The sequence below is a fragment of the Poecilia reticulata genome, chromosome 10 (assembly GCF_904066995.2).
Source record: "Poecilia reticulata chromosome 10, P_reticulata-male-v2, whole genome shotgun sequence".
Taxonomy (NCBI): Eukaryota; Metazoa; Chordata; class Actinopteri; order Cyprinodontiformes; family Poeciliidae; genus Poecilia; species Poecilia reticulata.
Window position 1 is genome coordinate 31,058,123 of NC_088839.1, and position 22,494 is coordinate 31,080,616.

General features: G+C 36.7%; 1 protein-coding gene across 9 annotated transcripts in view; it reads right to left on the bottom strand.

Annotated features, from left to right (window-relative positions):
* gria2b (glutamate receptor, ionotropic, AMPA 2b) overlaps positions 1-22,494 on the bottom strand; it is a 50,650-nt gene that overhangs the window by 19,593 nt on the left and 8,563 nt on the right. For all 9 annotated transcript variants that reach the window (XR_014089448.1, XM_008421071.3, XM_081611898.1 and 6 more), the window contains exon 3: positions 5,966-6,205. Coding sequence is in view for 8 of the 9 variants with exons in the window: in XM_008421071.3 (XP_008419293.1) it covers positions 5,966-6,205 (240 nt within the window). In the remaining variant the exon portion in view is untranslated. The remainder of the gene's footprint in view (positions 1-5,965; positions 6,206-22,494) is intronic.

The window sequence follows — 22,494 nt, forward strand, 5'->3', positions numbered from 1 at the left end:
TGGCAGCATGTTTTTTGCTTTATTTGCTTTGAAATTAGTTGCTTAACAGTTTATTTGATTGTGTAATGTATGCAAAATGAATCCCAGAGGATCAACACTGTGATTTCACCTCAGAGACTTCTTAAAAAAGGAAACCACTTTATTTCTGATCCACGTAATCATTTCAATACAAAATAGGAATTTCATTAATGTAACATAAAAAATAACTGATAATCAAAATAATAAAAAACTTAGTTTCAGCATACATTCTCTGATCATAATCCATGACCATACATTCCTATCAACAACTCGTTTCCTTGGTAAATCTTTGCTGATATTGATTGCTGGCCAACAGAGAGCAGTTAGAGAGTGGTTTGATAAAAGGCTTGGCCGTTTCACTCCAACTCGCCATGCTGAGATGAAATACAGATGTAATCAATTTCATGCGATACAGCCATAAAAACATGGCATTGGTGAGGAAAACGGAGGCTTGCAGTTTTATCTAAGAGGGTGGTACATCATGCTTACCGTGAGGTCATCATGGTGTAGTTGCATTTGACTGTTTTATTAAAGTTTAAAAATGTGGTAATTACAGTTCAGAATGAGTTACAGGAAAAAATAATAAAAACAAGATATTAGCAAAGGTTTAACACTACGCTGGACTGTAATTTTAGATAAATGTTGTGAGCGTGACTGAGAGGTGAAGTGGACCCTGGACAGCTCACCAGAAAAACTGAAATGTCTTTGTTGCATATTCCCACACAATGGCTGTACAGTATTTCGCATAAATAAAATATTTGAGTTACTTGTATAAACACCCCCAAAGACAAACGTCACTCCTTTATAACTCCTAGCTCTCCCTGAATTGTTTTCCCCTCATTAAGTTGATGTAAAAACAATATTTCAAGTTTTAATTCTTTGATTTAATGAATGAAACTCTTTGCAACTCAAAGAAATGGCTGAAGACATCTGATAAAACTCCAGCCAGTTTCATAAAAACATTTCAAACCAGTATCTGGTCAACTTCAAACTATTGCTGAGTGATTTTTGAAAGGACTTATGTATCAGGCAGGGTTACAGTCAACCCTCTACTGTTACACCTCTGTATGAGGAGTCGAGCAACACGGCAGGAGCAACATCAGAACCAATTTCACTTTAAAACATTCAGATGTCAGATGGGAAACCTAGCAAAACTTCTCAAAACCAAATGTGAGTTCAGAGTAAACAAACATGTCTGACTGGGAAGAAGCAACATTTCAGTAGGTTACATTGATCTGTGGAGATCCGTCCAAACAGACCAGATCACTGAAGACATCTGACAAAACATCACACATCACAGGAATCGGGACAGCCGTAAGATTATCAGAAACATCTGATAATGCCCAAAATGGGTATTATTAAAATCCAGACTGTTAAAATATTTTACCAAATATTCCTTTGCAATGTTAATATTTAAAGCACTATTAAAATCCATCCCCAAATTAGCAGTTGATGTATTGATAAAAACAACAAAATCCCATTTTGATAAAGCCATGTTTTTCCTATATCAAAAAGTAAAGCAATAGGCCCTCATATGCATAGCAACATCTTGTGCACATTTCTTTTGCTCTTCCTGCTTTTGCAAAGCAACACTATTTAATGACCTGGGAACAAGAACAAACTGCAACTTCACTCACGAGCAGTAAAAACCATCAATTCATTAAGAGAACATTGTAGTCCCAGCAATGAAACTGAACTGTGAATTTACCCAACTCTTAATTTTTCCACCAGTTTACTGGAATGCTTTTGCAGACGGGGTTACCTCCATATATGGTCGCTTGAGAGTTGAAGAAATTCAGAAATAAACCCCAAAGCAAAAAATGATTTAGTTCACCCATTAGTTGGAAAGTGCTAATCAAATTCATCATGACCTTTAGTAACTCCAATGCCTCCTCACTTTTTTCTTGAGAAACACCCACACACAGACACGCTCACTTCATTTAGCAGCCGGCTCAGGCGCATACAATCTCCCTCTGTCGTTCTCTCTCCTCCGCTCTCGCTACACTTTGGTTGCCATGGGAATGAGAGGATCACACTGACCTAATTAGACAGCCATGCAATGATGAAATATGCACAACAGGCTCCTTAGTGCTTCCTTGGACGTACATTAGGGAGATCAGGTCATTGCCAGCATCAGCTTGGGGACGATCTAAAACTGCTTGTTCCTCTGATTTTAGAGAGGAGCTGTGTGTGATCCTCTGTTAAGTGGAAGGTAGGCTGCCAGGGAAGACACTCAATGAGAACAGAGGAGGAAAAGTACCAGAGAGACTAGACAACAAGCACAGGCTAGGAAACAAAAGGGCTTTACTATGTTCAATAAAGGGAACTCAAAGTCTGTAAGGCGATACGGCTCAGTGGGAGAATTTAAGTGATGTAAATGATAAAGATTGTAAGCTGATCCCTCCTAATCTGTCTGCAGCTCAGTGAACTCCATTCAGTCTGCACATGTAGCAATACAACTTGTGAGAACTGATTTTCCTAAAGTTACCTTAAGCTACTGAGGAGGGAATTCAGGAAGAAGGGCCATCGCCTGCATTTCTGTTCATGTTTTGCTGAATCCGTTGCTTTATTTGTGCAAAGGATTCACAAAGCATTTTGCACTAATGATGAGCAGATGGAAGCAATTAGTGCCAATTTATTGTACGAGGTCATAGTTTTCTCTACAAAGAAAAGTGCCGAAGTGATTAAACTTTTTTTTTTTTGTAATAATCCACTCAGGATTTTTAGACAATTATTATTATTATTGCATGACATCAACTTTGTTTTGTAAGAAATATTGTCTCTGTGAATTTTGAACATTTTTTATCATAATATTTGCTTTCATAAAAACTTTTACATGCATTTTAAACTAGAATATTTATTGTTCCCTCTGTATTTTTGTGATATTTATTTCAGAAGTTTGCTCTTGCAATCTAATATCTATTTTTAATTCTTGTGCTAAAGTCCCACCAAAATATTCACTAGGTGAATATTATACACAATAAAGGGGCTAAAATTAATGCAATTATTTGACAGTCTTCCTGTATAATGAGTGCTTATGTATAATCACACGCAAACATTTAAAAATATGCTGAAACATTTTATAGAAGATTTTATAGAAGTCTTTTCGATGTGCTTAAGGGAGAAAGTCGGAGCACAAAATGAAGGGAATCTAAAAGTATTGCAGCATCTGATCCAAACAGCATTTCCTGTAAACCCTGGGAGTAATGTCTCAACACTGTTTTTAAATCAACATGTGAGGCTGCACATTGTAAAACACTGGAAGGATGTTAACTGATTTATCACTTAACTGATTTATATGGAGATAAAAAGCATCGATTGGTTCAGATTGTAAAATTCTTATATAGTTGTTGGTACAAATACACTACAAGCATTAAAACTTGCAGAGTTGCATCAGGAAAAAAGAGGCACGTGTGCATGATTACAAACAATTGATTTCCATTATGAGAAGCTGTGCAGTGCAGATGTGTCTGACATCAGCTCTGGTGTAATCCAGACACAGATTTCACTACTTGCTTCACACAACTGAACTGTTGTGCTTTATTCCGGATTCACTCTAATTAATCAATTCACTACAAAGAAATGAATTCCATAAAAGAACATTTTAGATAATAATGATTATAGCGTTAAATTCAATACAAGCATCTCAGTCTACAGTTAGTAACATAAAGGAGAATCATATCGATGAATGAATATTCCCATCACCAACTGGTTTCTGTGTTAAATCATTGTTGATATTGATCCCAGGTCGTTAGAGAACCGTTATGGAGCCATTTAAATGTGGACTGAATGGTGCATGAAGTGCTTTTCAGAACTCATCTGTCTTTGTGTCATATTTCTGAATTGGAAGCATGTGCAGACTCAGGTTTGCAAACTTACAGCCCTTGCGGATATTGTTAATGTAAGATATGCATTTTTATCTAAAACAAAAAGAAACAATCCTGAAACATTTTTCTAAAAAACTAAAAATAACCACTTTCATCTCTGTAGTAAGAAGCACAAAACCTGGGAAAACCAAAAAAGAAACTAAAACTCAATGTTCTCCACAAGAACAGAACATAAATTAAGTATTTATTCAATGTTTCTTATCACAGTAGCACTGTTGAAAAATGACACTATGCATGCAAATGAGTTTCGCTTTTTATTACAGGCTAGTCACTCTTTACTGGAGAAGAATGCATTTTTCTGCAGAAGAATTAGTAGATGGCAGCAGAAAATGAGTTGCATGACGCAGTAAAGTGAGATAACGTGCTAGAAGCTATTTTTCTGTCATCTTTATTACAGGTTATTATGGGCAGCTTTCGTACCCATTCACTTTTTGTATTCCCTTGTCTTCTTTGTATTATGTCTTATTCCTAGTGGGTTTAACAAAGGTTCAGTCTTCTCAGAACACAAAAGCCTGCCTTGTCTGTTAAACCTTTCAAAGAGTGTTCAAAGAAATCTAATCTTACTTTCAGATTTTGACACAATCAGTGTGAAATAGAAATGAACCTCTGATGAAAAGGATCAAAGAATAGTGTCAAATTTGATTTATATATCAGATAACTCTGGATATTAGCTTGAAGGTAGATTTCTTTTCATCTACTTTAGAAATTCAATTTGTGATCTTATTCAAGTCAGTAACCTCAGGTACACCTGCTGCTGACGGCAGTAGTTTCATTCATAAATATAGATTTTGTTTTGTTTTTGTTTGAATATTGAGCGTATGACTGTTTTAATCTACCACTTTATGTAAATGCAAGCTGTTGGGATATAATTCACACCAGACTGTCAGCAACAACCCAAGTAAATCACACATACAAACACAAAGTAGTTCACATATTAATTTGAAGGTAAAAAAAATATGTGTAAAAATGTAAAGAAAGCCAAGAAATCAGCTGACATGAGGCAGTATTTTGAAAGCATCAATGCTGCCAAATGCAAATCAATATCAGCCGGTTTAGTATTAATAATCAACAATAAGCTTTACAGTGAAAAGTTAAGAAAAGAAACTTCTAAAAATTATTTTAAAAAGCATGCTAATGATAATGGTTACTGCCGATTTTCTAAAAACCTAAACGTTTCAGTGAATGCCACTGAAAACTAAAATGAAGAAGAGGAAAGATAATTTCACCAAACCAAAGCCAAGAGCCTCTCAAATGATTCTCTGTCAAAGTATTTGAAAGAATAATCGACACACAGATCTTCAGAGAGACCTGAAATTAGCATGTTCAGTTATTCCTGTGACATCAATAAATACTACTCCAGTCATTAATACATATAATAAACAGCTTGGACCCAGAACTGAGCCTTGTGGGACACCACAGATAATATTCAAGCACGCTGATTTGGATTGGGTAACAGATGCTTCACTTGCAGAGGTATAAGAACTCAAATTTCCTGTGAGGGTGAGAGAACGGACCATAGAGGGGACAAACAAAGAGGAATATTACACAAATAAATCCACCGTTATATATACCGTACTGCCCTCTGTCTATTAGACGTTTATCAGTGATATGTCAGAGCATTTCTTTTATTTTATCATCAAAACAGGCTTTTGTGGTGAAAGAGCAAATTCACTTCATATACAGAAGAGATGTAAACAAACGCCACCGTTTGCAGCAGGTATGGAAATAAAGAGCTGCAGGTCATTTGATCTCCACTGTGGTATCATGACTGGCTGCACCTCCTCACCCACGTTACATAAAAACACCCTAAAACACATGACCTGCTGTAGCTGATTACACTTGACAAGCTGATTATCAGGATCCAACATGCCCTTTAGCTTCACCCTTACAGTGTTTGTTGGATTTTTAAGTGTTTTGTTCAGCAGCTGAACTCTGTGAATATGATAATCGCAGCTGGAACCAGTTCATCCAGTCATTGAACTGGGTTGAGCCTTAAACTGAAAACAATTCTGAAAAAAATCCCTCAAATTGTTGTTTAAGAGTTGTTGTTTGGGACTTACCTCGATCGCTGTCATACAAATAGGCGAACTTGTCCCACTTGTAGTACTCGATCAGGCTGAGGAGGGGCCCCTTGATATCAGGCCGCATCTGGATGACGAACTGCAGGTTTCCATCCAGAGGGAAGCTGGGCGTTATGAAGGACACATGTAGCGTGCCACAAAACGACGTGATGGTGTTGACGGACTTCTTATCATAAAACCCAAAGATGGCGTAGACTCCTCTTGAGAACTGTGAACAAACTGGAAAAAAAAAACAAAAAAACACACACATGCTCAGACTTAAAGCTTGGATTGTGATAATTTAAATCTTAAATTGTTCTGGCGCTTATTTGAGCTTCTGAGCCAAACTCAGAGAAATGTTTTCCTTTTTTGTGCATTTTTAAGCAAATTGATCAATTTAATTCCTGCTGTAACTCAAAATGATTGACATAATAAATCCAAGACCTTTAATATGATTACTACACATGAAAGTGAAATACTAATGGACATCTTCAGCTGATTAATGGATACATTTTAACCTTTTCCTTCACAAAACCAAAATAATCTGACTTAAGATTTTTTTTAACAGTAATCTAGTTAATTATAACCTTTTCACCACTAAATGTGCCAAAGTGTGTTAAACATAGTCTTTAGTACATCTCTGAAGACAATGAAACTGTGCTCTCTTTCTTGTAAGGACTTTTAGTGCACCAACCCAATATTTATTCTGTCTTGCTTTATCATGTCATTATTACCAGACTGTCATTCTGGTGACCTACCAAAATAAAAGCCACAGTATAACTTTTCTTGGCACTGGAATTTCTCATGCAAAGACAGTAAAAAGCTCATGTTAAGAATAAACTGATCTTCTGATTAATCCAGAGAGTGCTGCTTCTTCAACATTGCACTCTGCCCAGTAAATCGGTATGCTGCCTGTAAATGCATATTGATCAAATCTGGAATAAGTTAGTGTTATTGATGTAGACGCGTGTCTTGCTGGGTAATCAATCTAATGAGTACTTTCCTCTAACAATGGTGCAGAGAAGATTGCTGGCAACAGAAACAGACAAAGTAATTGACATGAAGGCTTAAGTTTTCAAATTTCTTGTCAAGGATGAATGTTTTAAGAAACTGGAAGTGATCTTTTAGTTCAGGTGAGGTACTGTAGCAATGTGCTGTGGTGAACCGACTGTGACCCTTCAAGAGTTAAAACCAGGTATAGAAAATGGATGGATGTCTCTTAGCACTATTGTATTTTTCTCAAATTGTCTTTAGTCAAGCAGTTTTATTCTTACATTTTAAGGCTGAATATAGTAGCAGCTGATTACATTTTATTTCTGGTTTTTAAGGTGAAAAGCTCTAACTTTGTTCTAGCTCAACTGATTTGGTTGAGTTTACTCCAAACTGAAACAAAAATGTTTTACTAATTACTAGAATGTGCAAAAAGATGGTGTTGCCATGACATTGCTGTCCATCGATATTGCCAGAACTTTCTGTGATGACACTTTTGCTGGTTTGCATCCTGGCTTTGCCCAGGATTAAAACTCTCTAAGCTCGTGCTTAGAGACTGGATATCCCCACGACTACACGGCAGCTTATACCAGAGCAAACTCTGACAACATTTCACTTTATTACGAAACATCGTATTTCACATTTATAATCAATGTGTGCATGCAGTAAGGGTTCTGGTGGTCTTTCTGGGTCTGACTGAGTCTGAAGTTGAATGTCAAAGACTTCTATGTATGCTTCGTCAATGACAAATTCAAAAACTTTTAATTAAAGAAGAAAAGCCAAGCACAAACAGTAAATCCTGGGAACAGTGACGACTGTAGAAAAGCCATTAAGCCTCTGTTACATCTGACTGCTTTTCACTGAAACTCAATATTCATTCTCAGAAATCTCACTCCAAACAGAGAACAAATAAGAGACTGGCTTTGTTTCTCCTGCTGAAGAGGTCACCCTAATTAGGCACTGAGAGCAAACTGCTGAAAAAAAGACCATTACTCCACTCTCCTGGGTCTGTTAATTGCAACAAAGAGGCTGTTTTTCAGTCCATGTTTCTGCTTTAAAAATACAATAGATCCAGCTGTTTAGGGGAAATGTGATAAATTAATTTGTAATCCCCCCAAAATACAAATACAATGTTGTAGTTATATTTGGTTATTTTTTTGTGCATTTAAAAATAGCAAACCTGCAATTATGTGAATTCACATAAAATAACAAATATGCTTCATATTTATTTTATCTTTTTTAAATCTACCTTCCAGTGTCATCTAGACCAAGATTATGTTCTGCTGTTCATATCTATTGGCACCCCTATTAAAGAGTACTAAGATCTTTATAAGGTCAAATATTTATCTTCTTTTTATTTTTGATTGGATTTAATTTTTGCTGAAGAACTACAGCAAAAAGTGAAATTCTGGGGTCAAAAGGTCAACAATAGCAGTCATTAGATGAGACCTTTACAACAGCAAAGTTTTGAGACTGAAACCAGAAAAAAGCTTTTTCTTTCCTCCCATCACAAAGGTGAAAAAGAAGTGTGCTACAGTCTACTGGGACTTGGACTAGGACAGTGTTCCTTTGGTTATAAAACTAAGATTGAGCTTTTTCGCAAACCACAATCCAGGTGTCTCTGGCCTATAACAAAGGATAAACATCCAGATAATCACCTTATGCCTAATGAGTACGGTGAAAGATCGGTGATGCTGTGGGCTTTTTCAGTTTAAAGGCCATGGGAAGTTTGTCTGTGCACGGCATCAGCATGGAATGTAATTCTGGAGAAGTTAACCAGTAAAAGTGAAATTACTGGATATTTCAAGTAATTTAATGATTAGTGATTGCTAAAAATATAATTATATTTTAGAAAGATAATGATTTTATTAATGCATCAATTTGCTCGCCAGCCACAAAGTTTACATTTTTCCATGGTCTTCCAATCCTAACCCAAGTTTTGTAGAGAAGCTAGAGAATAAAGTTGGAGTGATTGTGTAAAGCAGAATGTTCACAGATCCCTTTGTCTTCAAATTTGGGAAATGCTTCAGAAAAAGACAAAGTGTTGTCCTACAAGTCAAAAACTATGTATGAAAAGAGTAATGACATTTTACAAACATGAACATGCTGAAATTCACAGTAGGATTATTCTGAAATTCTACCTTCAGAATAGGTAATTAAGCTTGTATTACATTGCATTATGTTGCTGCAATAAAAACTTAATTTATTTTAATAACTTTTATGCATCATTATGAGAGTCAACAAATATGGCTGGAAATCGTTAAGAGTCCGACATCTTTGTGATCAAGTCAAAATCCATATGCTGACCCTGCATCTTGAGTCGATGCAGAGCAACGGTGAACAAATAAAGCCAAGTTTCATTTGTTTGTCTTGATTTGAACATTTGTCTGACCATTGGGTCGTGTATTTTATTGAACTATAGCGTCGTCAGCAATAAACCCAAAGTCTGTGGTCATCACAAAGTTGTAATGAACTCATTACACTGAGCTTTCTAAATCTGTTGCAGCAGTGACTCCTGCACCGAGTATCACCACCCAAGGAGAGGGTGCACCCTGCTAAATATATTTAGCTGTCCCAATTAGATGACCTCATTTTCACCATTATTGCTCCACTGCTCTTCCACTGTTTACATGGGGGCTCCATTACTGATCAAAGATTAAACCTGCACCAATTAGCGGTTAATAAAACCAGCTTGTGTTAAATATCAGCAAGAATGAAAGGCACTTAACTGCAAATTCAGCTGATATTTGCTCCCGGCTGACATCCCAAACTTTATATGAGGGGATGAAAGACTGCTCAGTGCCAAACTAGATGTGGAGCTTTAAACTTTTCATTATTTTTTGGAAAACAAACATTTACACCTGCCTTTCTATTGGAATACAAAGCAAAAGATGTAGTTCATGTAAAATACTTTTGTTTTTATGCAATTTATAGGTAATAAAGAAGGAAATCAGAAGCCCAGTACATCAGTAAAACAATGAGTCAGTGTGCAACACAAACTTGCATTCACACGCTCCACATGTCTCTGTGGTGGTGATCATCAGCAGTCCAGTCACAGCTAGCAGAACGTGACTGTTACATATCTCATCCTCCCCAGCAGCAGCGTTCTCACCAAGAGGAAACGCCTCGAGACTTTGGGCCGTTTTATGTAAAACTGATCTGTCACCAGTTGGTGCGGCAGCTTAAAGCCACCAGCCTTTCTGTCATGCTATACCCTGAGCAGATTTGTCACAACTATAATTGTTGAACAAGCAAATTTTAACCTTGAAAATCTAAAGGAAGGGAGCGCTTCAAAAACATAGCTGAGCAGTCCTGTCACCTCGATGTAAAAGCTGGATTTCACGAGTATAATGTATTTTTTCTCTCTTTTTTTTTATATTTTAACCAGATTTTTTCAGCAATGCACTTTTTCATGTAGTTTCTCTTGCAGTATTAAAGCTGCTTGTTCTAGATCAGATTTCTTGGTCATTTGGCGTCACTGGTCTCCAAGTAGGACATGAAGGTTTTTCCTCAGCTGGGACAGAGAAGCAGATCACAGTCAATGAAAGGATGGAGCTCAAATTCGGGACAAAATACAGGAAGAAAGCTTGTTAGAGGCTGGGGGCTCGAGTTCATCCTCCCTAAACATGAAGCTAGAGTCACAGTGAGATAGTTTAGAAACAAAAATACTTAAAACATTTCATCCCAGTCATCTAGTTCAAAGTAATGCAGAGGCAATGTATGTAAACGTCTGATTAGTACATCAATCCCTTACATATTGCTTCTTTTATTGTTGTGGTAATTATCAAATATAAATCCTTTTTGTAGTTCTAATAGACCTGAAACAAGACAACTTTGGTCTGATTTAGCTTCAGTCATTAGAAAAAAAAAGTCCATGTCTTTTTTTTTTGGTTTATGTAAACTTTCACTTTTAACTGCATATGCAGTGCATATGATTTATTGGCTGAGTTTTGTCTCAAGCTACCTCTGCAGCGTGATGTGGTCTCGTTCTGTCTGGGGACTGCTGCCAACGTCTATTTTAGTAACGTTCTTTCTGCACACAGAAGAAACTGTTCACCTGTGTCACATAACTGCAAATGTTGAGGCTTGGAAATGTCATTTTTCTGAAAACTAGAATCAGCAGACTGCATTTTAACTTGCTTCTGTTATCGTTATTGATTTCCTTTATGCGGCTTTAAATGTCACAGTCCAAAGTACTTAAATGTGGACCTACGGCTGTTTTTTAAAACTGTATTGACTAATGATATGATTATGAAATGCAGGCATTTATGTCTGAAGCACATGCAGCAAAGCATTGGAGCAACAGCCCCGTCATGCATCTGAATGGCTGACTGGCCTGTGAAAGGTTTTTTTGTGCACCCTTGAGCAGTTCTTCCGGCTGTTCGTTTACAGCGGCCCAGTTTTTATCACCTTCTGAGCTCCACTTCTCTCATTTCTCATTCCATTTTCCTCTGAGTCTTTCTCCCTTTCCCCCCCTCTGCTTTTATTCACTGACCTGTTTCCAGGAGGCTCCTTCATAGTGGAGGATTTAAATTCTACCAAAACACAGTTTGCTGAATGCACATGCATTCAAAACCTCAGCATTAACGTTTTAGATTCAGCTTCAATGTGTTTTTTGTGTTTAAACTTCTCTACAAAGTATGACTTTGTTTTACAAGGATTTAGATGAACCTGGAAGCTGAGCCTCAGAAAAACTACCTGCTCACTGATGCAGGAAAAAAACTTTCAGAGCAGAAACTCCAAACCATCATGAAACAATTAAGATTTTTAAAAAATAATAAAACTTCTAAAGTTTAGTTGAATCTACATAAAATATACACTTTTTCATGGGCAGGTTTTTCCATCAGGTTGACAGAGAGACAACACAATGTTTGTATTTTCTCTTTTTTTTTTTTACTTTTAGAGCCCTGAGTGGTCTGGTCCCCGCTTAATATCTCTGACCTTCCAGAGCGCTGCACCTTTTCTCACAGTTCGAGGTCTTCCAGTCAAAAGCTGTTAAAGCTTCCACAAACACATTTTATCACCGGAGGGGACAGAGCTGTGGTCACAAGCTTGTAGAATAACTTGCCTCTGTGTTTCTGCCATCTTGGTCATTTTAAGGAGAAGTTGAAGATTAATTTATTCAACAAAATATATACAAATTTACTTGTAAAACACTGTTGGTGTGATTTTAAACAGTGAAAACAAACAAACAAAAAAGACAGTATATTCTCAGTATAATGCAACATATTGAAGACTAGAATGAATCTATGTTCTAGTTATTGATAACCAAAGGCTGATCTAAGCAAAGGCATTTTCATAGATTTGTGTTTTGGTGGATTTTAAGGTATTCAGCATTTCAGCTTCTCACCAAAAAACTTCCGGTTTTCTAGAAATGTGTTCCAGATTAAAGAACCAAAGAGGCTAAATGCCGTTTCTCCATGTTTGGTTCTGGGGATGCAGAGCAGACTGGAACCAGAACCTGAGTGATATGAAAAGCTGATACAACAACAGCACATCACTGATTTCTAAACTAAAATATTTTATATCAACTCCTCCTGCTTATTACTTAAAATAGATGCTCGCTTATGGAGGGGCGGGGGGTTTAGTTGTTTTTGGTCCAGTCCAATTATTTAACATTATTCTAAATTTATTGATTATAATTTTTTGGAAAATTAAATTCTGTCATTACTGGATATAAGAACAAGGTGAGTGTATAAGAAAATGGAATATTGCTGAATAATTTCATTAACATTTATTTCTTGAATTATTTGTAATTTTTTGGGAGTAAAATTTGAAATCTAGATGTGATCAATTGTAAAGCATTTCCCAGTGTGGTTTAATCCTTAAAGCCAATCAAACACTGAAACAATTCACATTCAATTAAGCAAGGACAGATTTAAACTAAATTGCAGAAAGTAATATGTCTTTGGATTTCTTGGTTTATGGTAGCTATTGTGTTTCTGATGACTAGTTTTTTTTCTGGATACTCTAGTTTCCTCTGGCGGTGCAAAAGCATGAATGTGGGGTTAATTATTGGACTTCACCTCGAGAGCAGCTGTGTGCATGGTTGATATTCGTTTCATGCTCCGTCTTAGCTGAGAAATGTCCCTGCATCCTGAAAACATCATTTCAAATCCCAAACAAGTTCACTAAAACCAGAAGAACTTCTCTTTTCACAATAGTTTTAATTTGTCAACTATTTTAAGCTCAAGCAGATGAATCAGCTATTCTTAAGAACAGTCTTGCATGATTTGATCAGTCTTTCAGAAGAATAAAAACATCAAACATTTCTTTGTGGAAAGTGTTCTTGTAGTTTTCCAGATGTTCTTCCTAAAGCGCAGCACCTTAGAATCCACCAAACAAACGCTCTGTGCTCTGCTGGTGAGCCAATCTGTCCCACTAAGCTAATACAGATTTCTTTGACCAGATTGATCCAGCAAAACAAGCCCATTCATCACATACGGCGGCTTTGTTCCCATTTCATCTTCCCCCTGTTATAAAACGTATCATATATCCACTGACCTTTAGTGGAAATACCAGCGCAGACTTTGGATCTGCTGTTCTGCGTTCTAATGATCTTGGAAACTGCCAGAAACAAAATGAGGGGCGTTGATGGAAACGCAGCTTTAATCAGGACCTGAAGGAACGGCTCCCACAGCAACCAGTTACTCAGTGTTTGCTGAAGATAAGCAGGAACAAGCTGGCAGGAAGCAAATAGACATAAAAGTCTGCTATCATTAACTCCAACTATAACAAAAGCTTCTTCTGATTTCTTATCCATTTTCAATTTCTATTTAGTTTTTTTTAATAAACAAGGAAATTAAATTAACATTTATTTCTTGGCCACTTTTTTAGGCACACCTTGTGCATTCACCTAGTCCCTTGGACCGACTTTTATTTTTGTGACAGATTCAACAAGGTCCCAGAAACATTCAGACGTTTAGGTCTCCAATGACATAATCGTAATTTTGCTGCACATTTATCACCAGTATATTTGTGATGTTGATGTGCATCCCAAACCTGCTCTTCTGGGTTGAGATATATTAACTGTGGAGGCAGTAGGAGGACAGTGAGCTGTTCAAGAAACCAATTTATTTTAAATGCTCTAGTATCTGACTGGAAAGCCTTCAAAGAGATGTCCAATTAGCTGCTTGGGTGCTTTAACTAAGCAGATCTGGACACTCGCATATAACCTAAAAATTTCCATTTAAAACTATGTATTACCTCATGTTATTTTGTAGTAGTACCATAACTGAGGCTAATGACAGAGACATCATATTTGCACATTTATGAAATTGAAATGAGATGCACATCATTTCCATTCGCAGTGAAAAGTTTACCGAGTGAAATAGTGGAGCTCCTGAGAATTGCCTCATTTTTTATCTAGTGCTCCCCTGAGCTGCTTAGAGAACACTCCTGACATCGTGTCTTTTCCAGAGCCCACACACTCTGAAACACTGCCAGCACCGCGTCCCGCAGAAACAGATTTATACAATATTCCACCGTCAAGCGGAAGCCAGCTTAAGTTGTGACCTTCTGGAGGCCTCAGCTTTCAGCAGGAAAGAGAGCATTAAAAAGTAAAAGTGGGGCTGCAGCTGCAGTTCTTTCATGGCATTTGATGTCTTCCACACTTTGGGGGATTTTCATGTAAATTTGACTGCTTTTGACAGAATAAAACACAGATCACTGTTTCACGGTGCAGTTAGACACAAAAAGGAAACTGGAATGGTGAGAGAACACTTAAACATTACTAATATTGGTAAAACAAAAAACATATGGCTATGTAAATTCTGTCAGTCGTGATTTATTATGGGTATAATTATTATGGCATGGATTCCCCTAAGAGATTTAAAGACACCAGTTTGTTGGATATAAAATATTCATGGATTTCTGATTCCAGGTTAACTTGTGACCCTGAATAGGAAAGTGTAGAAAATGGATGAACGTATTCCAGCTCATTTTTTAACCATGTCAATGTTTTCGTTAAAAATGAAAGTGAAAGAAGCTTGGATTAGGATTTCAAAATGAACTGTACAAACTATCTGCTGCAACTTTAACATCCAAATGCTGCAGAATGAGTCTAAGCTTATCATGTGCAAGAATCGGCTGATCTAGAATAAACTGAGATCTATTTAGAATAATTCATAATAATGTGTGAATAGATCCACAATCATTATTCCAAAAAGGGAAAAAAAATCCAGTTAGCAATATATCTGTTTACTCTTGAACAGAACTATTGTCATACGCATCATCATAACAAAAAATGACATTGTTTATACATTTCAATAGTGGACCTGTTTAACCTGGAAAGAGGGTTGGTTTGTTCTTCATCTGCATTTATTCCGCCTCTAAGAGATAAAAGTGATTTTTTGCCCCTTTGCATAAATAAAGTTTCACTGAATTGATGTTTTGCAACAAATAGTTTAACATACATTCTAAAATTAACAAGAGAATTGTACCTGTATAAAATGTAATTTTTATATTTGTTGTGGAAATGCCAAAACTGCACATAAATATCTCACAATTAAACATTGTCATTTTTTATTGCCTACACATTTGTGACTTTCGTATTGATTTTAGCTGGTCAGTGGACGACATTGCAAAGAATATAATTTTCCCTATATGTGTTTCACTTTTAAGACAAATAGCAAGGTACATTTCTGGATTGTTTATTTTTTATTAATGAGAAACAGATCAAATCTAATTTTTATTTGTAACAATGATTTTCCTCTTCATTGTGTTGATGGTGACTTACTCTGCAGATTGTGTGGTTTATGACCTGTGAGTTATTAGAGTAAATGTGAATTGTTGTGATCTGTATGATCATAGAAATTAATGTCAACTTTTGGATGATTACGCCCCTCAGTTGGACAGGTCTGCTTTCACGACGGAGAAAAATCTCCTCCTCTTGTTGTCATGACACGATTCAGCCTGATAATTCATATACAGTACATGATGTCAATGTTAAACTAAATTAAGTATTTTAACAGAGTTAAAAACAAATCTGGAAATGTCATTTTTTTTAAGTCAGACAGAAATTTGGGCTAAGAATCTCATTATATTTTGTTCATCTGTTATGAGTTAATGCATCTGACAAGCCAACTTTTCTCGCTGTACTTCCTGCTGTTCTGTCACTGCAGGGCGACTGGAGCTGCCAACAAATGTGGGAGACATTTTTTTTTTGCTGCTGAAAAGACTGTACCTGTCAAATTAAACTACCTTAAAGCTATATTATCTAGACTCAGGCTCTATCTGTAACCACTCACTATCTTTGACCCACTCTCATTAACTTCCACTAAGTTAAAATGGGAGCTGACAGCCAGCAGGAGTCTGAAGCTGTCTCTTGCCTGCTGTAACTCGTCACTCTCTGCAGCCCTACCAGCTCAGTGTGTATTGGGCTGAACATTTCCATCCTATTTGTGTGCATGTAAGCATCTGTTTCTTTCTCCCAGTCCCACACAGTGATTCCTCCTGCCAGGGGACATGGGTGCTGACCTGGCTATTGTTGACGCAGCTGTTGGTGGAAACCGTATCTCTCTTTGCCTTGTCATGTTTCTGGTCTATTTGTTTTCTTATCGGCCTCTAATTGTCAATGTCATTGTGGATTTAATGATTTTATTCTTGCCATATTACATCCTTGCATGCTGCTAGTTCTGACCCCTCGTTTTTATTCCATATTTTTCTTTAGGGGTTTGATCTTCCCATGGCGCCACAGATTTTTTGTTTAGCAACCAATTTATTTACTTGAAATCAGTTTTTGCATTGCAGCTTGGTGCTTTTGGCTCCATAATAGTATCTGCAGCTCCTGGAGGCGGTAAGCCAACATATAAAGAAATCACTTACATACAGAAGAAAAATCAGCAAATGGAAAAGATCAGCAACACAATATTTTACAGATATTATCTATGAACACTATGTGCCCAGGTTTGATGGACATAACTGTCAAAAGTAGTTCAGCATCGTATTTGTGAAATGGGAACGTGTCGTACTGCCTCCACATGGGCACGTCTTGGTCTTTCATCTCACTAGCACGCCATGCGCCTGTCATAAGGAGTCCTTATAAAAGGCTCAAGGTGAGTCTCATTTTATCAAGGCTCATCCATTGGAAATTTCTAGTTCACACATGTGACTGACTGACAGCAAGATGACATTTAGACGCCCCATACTTCACACTGGGACTTAGAAATTAGGAGAGACAGGTCATTTATTAATCACTGGAGAAATACAACAATTTTAGATTGCATTTTCATAAGGAAGGGTACAGAGTCTCACAACAAGAGAGCCTAAAATAAAACTGTATTTTCTTTTGTCTAATCTACAGTCACCCACAAACATACATTCAGTTCGACTAATTTTGGTAATGTGTTCTTTAATAAGCTGCAAAGAAAACACACTATCTGTGAGCAAGGGTGTGGCAGCATATTTACCACTCAGTGGGACATAATCAGCGGAGCTTATATAAGGATGATGTTTCCTTAACCAAGATTTTAAGCAAAGTCTATACATTTTCAAAAGAGTTGGGCTCAGCATCACACCAAATATTAATGTGAGCTTTCTTCATCCTTTCCAATACCAACTACGATGTGTGTTTCGGGTCATTGTCCTTCGAGGGAATCAGTTACGTAAAAGTCTGAAATGTCTAACCAAATAAAACTTCTTGGGATTCTGAGGAATATTCTGGAAACAGTTAAGGTCAAGCCTATCATAAACTGAAATGTCTTTCTTCTCTTATTTCTTTCTTTAAAGTTAAAACCTTCAAAGCATCTGAAATTTACATCTGTCTTCCTGGAAAGTCAATTACCTTATGGAGAAATGTTTTAAGGTCAAAATCTGCAGAGATTGAGATGTTTTACAACAGCAATGTAAAAATTGTTTGGAGGAATCAAGGTCAAGTTTTCAAACCTATGTACACTGCACATACTGTCAAGCACGATGGCGACAGCATTATGCTGATTGTCTGACTTAATGTCAGTCAAACAGGGGAAACAATGGGAAAATGACACTAAAAATTAAACATCAACTTTGATCAGGACAGGGGTCAAATATCTGGGAAGAAATATCCTAGAAGAAAAAACAGAAAGTATATTATAAATTATAGAGTATAATATTAATTTTGAAAGACCAAAAATCTGATGAGGGGGGTTTAGTCTCAGAAAGATTCAACAAAACAGAGATAAATTAAAACAACCAGAGAGAAGACGTCTTGGTATAAAAACATAAATATGCACTTTTCATTAAAAAACAAAAATCTGTGATCTGAAAGGTTCCTAATCTCCTTTCCTCAGTTGAATTCATGTCTGTCTGAGAATTTCATCAAAGAAACCACCTACAGTGACTTTACAGGGCAGCAGGGAAAACACATGAGCTTCATTGAATGAAGACAAACACCCTCACAGATCAAAGCAGCCAAGCATCAGTGCTGGAGCATGTCTAAAAAACCTCCTGATCACCTCTAGACTCCAAAAACTCCCATCAAACATCTTCTGACGACAGAAGCATGCACACACATTTCAAATTAATCAACTATATTGTAAGAAAGTAACAAGAGAATAATGTACTGCTCTTTCTAATTTGCAGGATTTGTGCAAGCATAAATATATGATGTATGCAAACAGAAAAACAAAGAATCAGTTTATGTAAAAGCCCAATTTAAAGTAGCAAGACAGAGAAAATGTCCAACTAGGGCTGTGAAACATTGGTGTCAAGGTTTGAAACTCTGATGCGCTCACAAAGTCTGCATGTTTGTGGAAAAACTAAGTGACTTGACAAAAGCATCTGGGATGTGTTGGCTACAGTCCAGATGAAACCTTTTGTTTAAACAAAGACCATCAGGGAAAGAAGGTTGTTACAAAAGAACAATGCAGCTGTCTACCAAGCAGACAAGAGGCTAACAGCACCGCTGACACCACAAGGAAATGCTGCAAACGGATCAAAGCTTAAAATGAGCTGGTTAAATTAGGCTCTGTAGAAAAAGTGTCAACCAAAGAGGAAATTTACCCATCAGCATTCTATTCAAGTTGCCTAGTAGGAATGACAGATGCAATTCTTTTAAAGAAAGGCTTTGCTAGCAAAGCTAACAAGAGTCAAACCTGCGGAGAATCAGGAGGAGGAACTGTTCACCTTACTCTAAAAACAAGAACAGTTGGTATTTACAATGCTAATTAGTACCACATATTAATGTTTTCCAATATAGACTACCTGCTTTAATATTCCAAAACACCAAATTTATCCCAATATGCATTAAAAGTAGAAAACATTTTGGTCCAACCAAAGAAACCAACATCTTCAGTTTTCCTTCCTTGCAAAGGGCAGCTAATAGCGTGTCAAGTGGGATTGGGTCAATGGATTATAGAGCTTCCCAAGCTGCATTTCTTAGATGTGATCAATAAAAAAAATAAAAATCTGCAAACAGGCAAACTGCATTCTTCATCTGTGAATAGACGGAAATCAATTGCACATCTATATTAGTTAGAACATCATAGAAATGAACACATTTGAATGAATTACACACAGAATTAAAACTTTCAACCAAACTGTCAAACCTACTTCTTATTTCTTGCAGTTAATGAAAAACAAAATCCAGTTTCTCATACATCTAAAACAACAAATAAGGTCTAGAAAAACAGTTGGCAGAGAGCAGCACAAAGTGATGCACGAGCAGGAGAGCTAACCTCCAAATTCAGAGGACTGAAGCAGGGCTCAGTCAATAGTTTGGCTTGAACTGCATCAACAAACAAACATGTCATTCATTTTCTCAGGTTCAGCAGAGGCTCAGCATGATGGATGTGACAGATGTAGAACATGTCTTTAGTACATCTGTGTGGTGGCCTGACTGGCTGCAGTCCATGCCTGGGAAATTTCTCTGCAATCTTTAAAACTCTGTCAGGGTTACAGTTCATCTGGCACACTTTTTCCTTCCACCAAGCTTTCCCTCAATACGATTGGATACCCCACTCTATAAAAAGATAACTTTTTTGCTTCCTACCATCCTTGTGAAAAGTAGAGATGAGTGTCTTTGCTAAACAGTCTTTTCTATAGCTACATAGGTCATGACAATATTTCTGTACTATTTTTTAATAACGTGTGAATTGTTTGTTTTTCTGTCCTTTTAAGGGTTAACATTACAACTATCTCAGTTATCTGGTTTCCTCCACATTTAGCCTGCATCATGCTGCCGTTTGTAAAACAAACTCCTCTTAAAAACTTCTTAGATTTGCTTAGTGTTTAAGTTTTGCTATTAGATAAATTTTACAACCCTTCCACCACATAATGTTTACACCTTTCCTTTTTCGATTCATTCCCCTCTGCTTACACATTTGCAGCCAAGCAATCAAGAAAGCATCATAAAGTGCAGCCAGGTTTGACAGGAACACCCCAAGAACACAACAAAATGAAATGTTAATCACCAGCATGATAAGGACAGAATCTCCTCTCTGAATGCCAATGAGAATCCCTCCACCGCTGAATAGGTTTCTGTCTTAAATTCTGAAAAAATAAAAATAAAAGAACGGAAAATAATTTTCAAGATGACTGAAAGATGATCAACTGTTGTTAAATATTCCATAAAGGCCTTAAACAACTGAATGTTTAGCCAAGTATTTATTCTTGTTCTCTCAACATAAGTAAAAATGAGGACATTATAAAAGGGATAAACTTTATTATTAACTTGGTATCTAACAACTTGGCAGATGTTAGGCAAATTTCTGACAAATGATCTGCTGTATTTAACCCCATTGAGAAGGTTAGAATAAATCCTGTTATTGTATCATTTTACAGTTGAACTAAACGAGGTTTTATCTTTTAGATTAGCGGTTCTCAACGTGGGCGGTACCGCCCCCCAGGGGGCGTTCAGAGGACTGCAGGGGGCGCTGGCGGACATTTTTACAAAAGGGGGGCGCTGGGATGCCTTTGGGGGGCGTTTGGTCGAAGGTAAACTTTACACCTTAAATGCACAACAATGCCAGTTTAGACTTTGAGCAACTTGGTAAAACTGTATTGTGTAACATTAAATCATGCTTGGCTGCAGCTGTATCGATGGCAGCTCTTCTTCTTCTATTCAGTGTTTGTAGCTTCTATTAGCTTCTTGGCGCAGCTCCGTTCTCCTGCTACTGGTAGCTAAAATCACAATACCCTCACTTTGTATCCCTCTGAAAAATGAACCCATTTAAATAAAGAAATCCCTCCATGGGTGATACCTCGATAGAGAGCGTTCATTTTATAGCGTTAACACCGGAGCTGTAAGTGGTCCGGTATGAAACGGGGGTGATAGAACAACACAGCACTTTTAAATTTCAATAATCAGAATGCAAAAATTGTTTCCATTGTTTTAAAAGGTTTATGTCAGTCTGCCTTTTCCCCATCGATACGTTTCCCGACCGCCCTGCACCTTAGGGGCTTAAAAGAAAAAGAAAAAAACGACGCGCACATTGCGCAAAATTCTGAAACAGGAGAAGCGGACAAAACGGAGCGAAGAACTAGATGTGAATTATGACATAAAAACAGAGAATCCGACGCTGAACAGTGAAAAAATCAACACATGATGTGAAACACATGATGATTAGGAGGCGCAGCAGGTGATGAGTGAAGATTACTGATGATCAATAAACGATAAAATAAATGTAGCAACAGGAAAGAAACTAAAGTGAACATAGCAATAAACCAAGAGAGGATAATATTAATCAAATAAAACTAAATGGAAATAAATGAAGAACAAAATGCAAGAATAAACTAAGAAACTAAAGTAAATACAGAGGAATAAACTGGTATGGCAAGACCTTTAGAGCAATAATGAATACAGAGACTGTATGGCAAGAATAAATAGACACTATTTCCAGATAAAAGGTAAAATAATATTGTTGAAATGTTATGGGTTTGTTTAGACCACATCTAATAGTGAGAATAAATATATCTTACAGATCATAACAGTAAATAACTGATCACTTATTTATATTTTAATTAGATTTGATATATTTATTTCTTCAATATTATTTTTCATGTCAGTGCTAATATCATGAGGCTGATGACTCCATGACACTTTCAGTTTGACTCATTAGGATTTGATTAAGAACCAGATTTGTTCTTTCTGTCCAGTAAAACTATTAATCTATAATCAATAGACAGGTCTATATAAAGATATAATCCATGTTTCTGTCTTATATTTGTATGGCATTAAAATGATCTGGAACTTTTGTTTTTCCACTGAAAGCTCTGGTTTGCACATTAAATGTCATGTGGGTGAAATTTGATGGATGATACTCTGATGTCCCATTCTCCTGAAGGCAGCACAGAGCTGCACCACCAGAAACTGACAAACACTGAAGAGAAGAAGAGCTATGATTAATGTAGTTACAGTTCTATCCATGTTTTAATGTTGCAGAGCTCAGTCGTTATGCAAATAGTTCAAAGTTTAACCTGGCATGTTGAACATCTTTTATCTGGTCATTTTGTGGAATATTTAACAACTAGAAAATGGCAAAGAATAAGAATATTTTTTCCACTGATTGGCTGCTGTTAGGCCTACAAATTTTAACTTGAATGTTCATTGCATTTTTCATAGA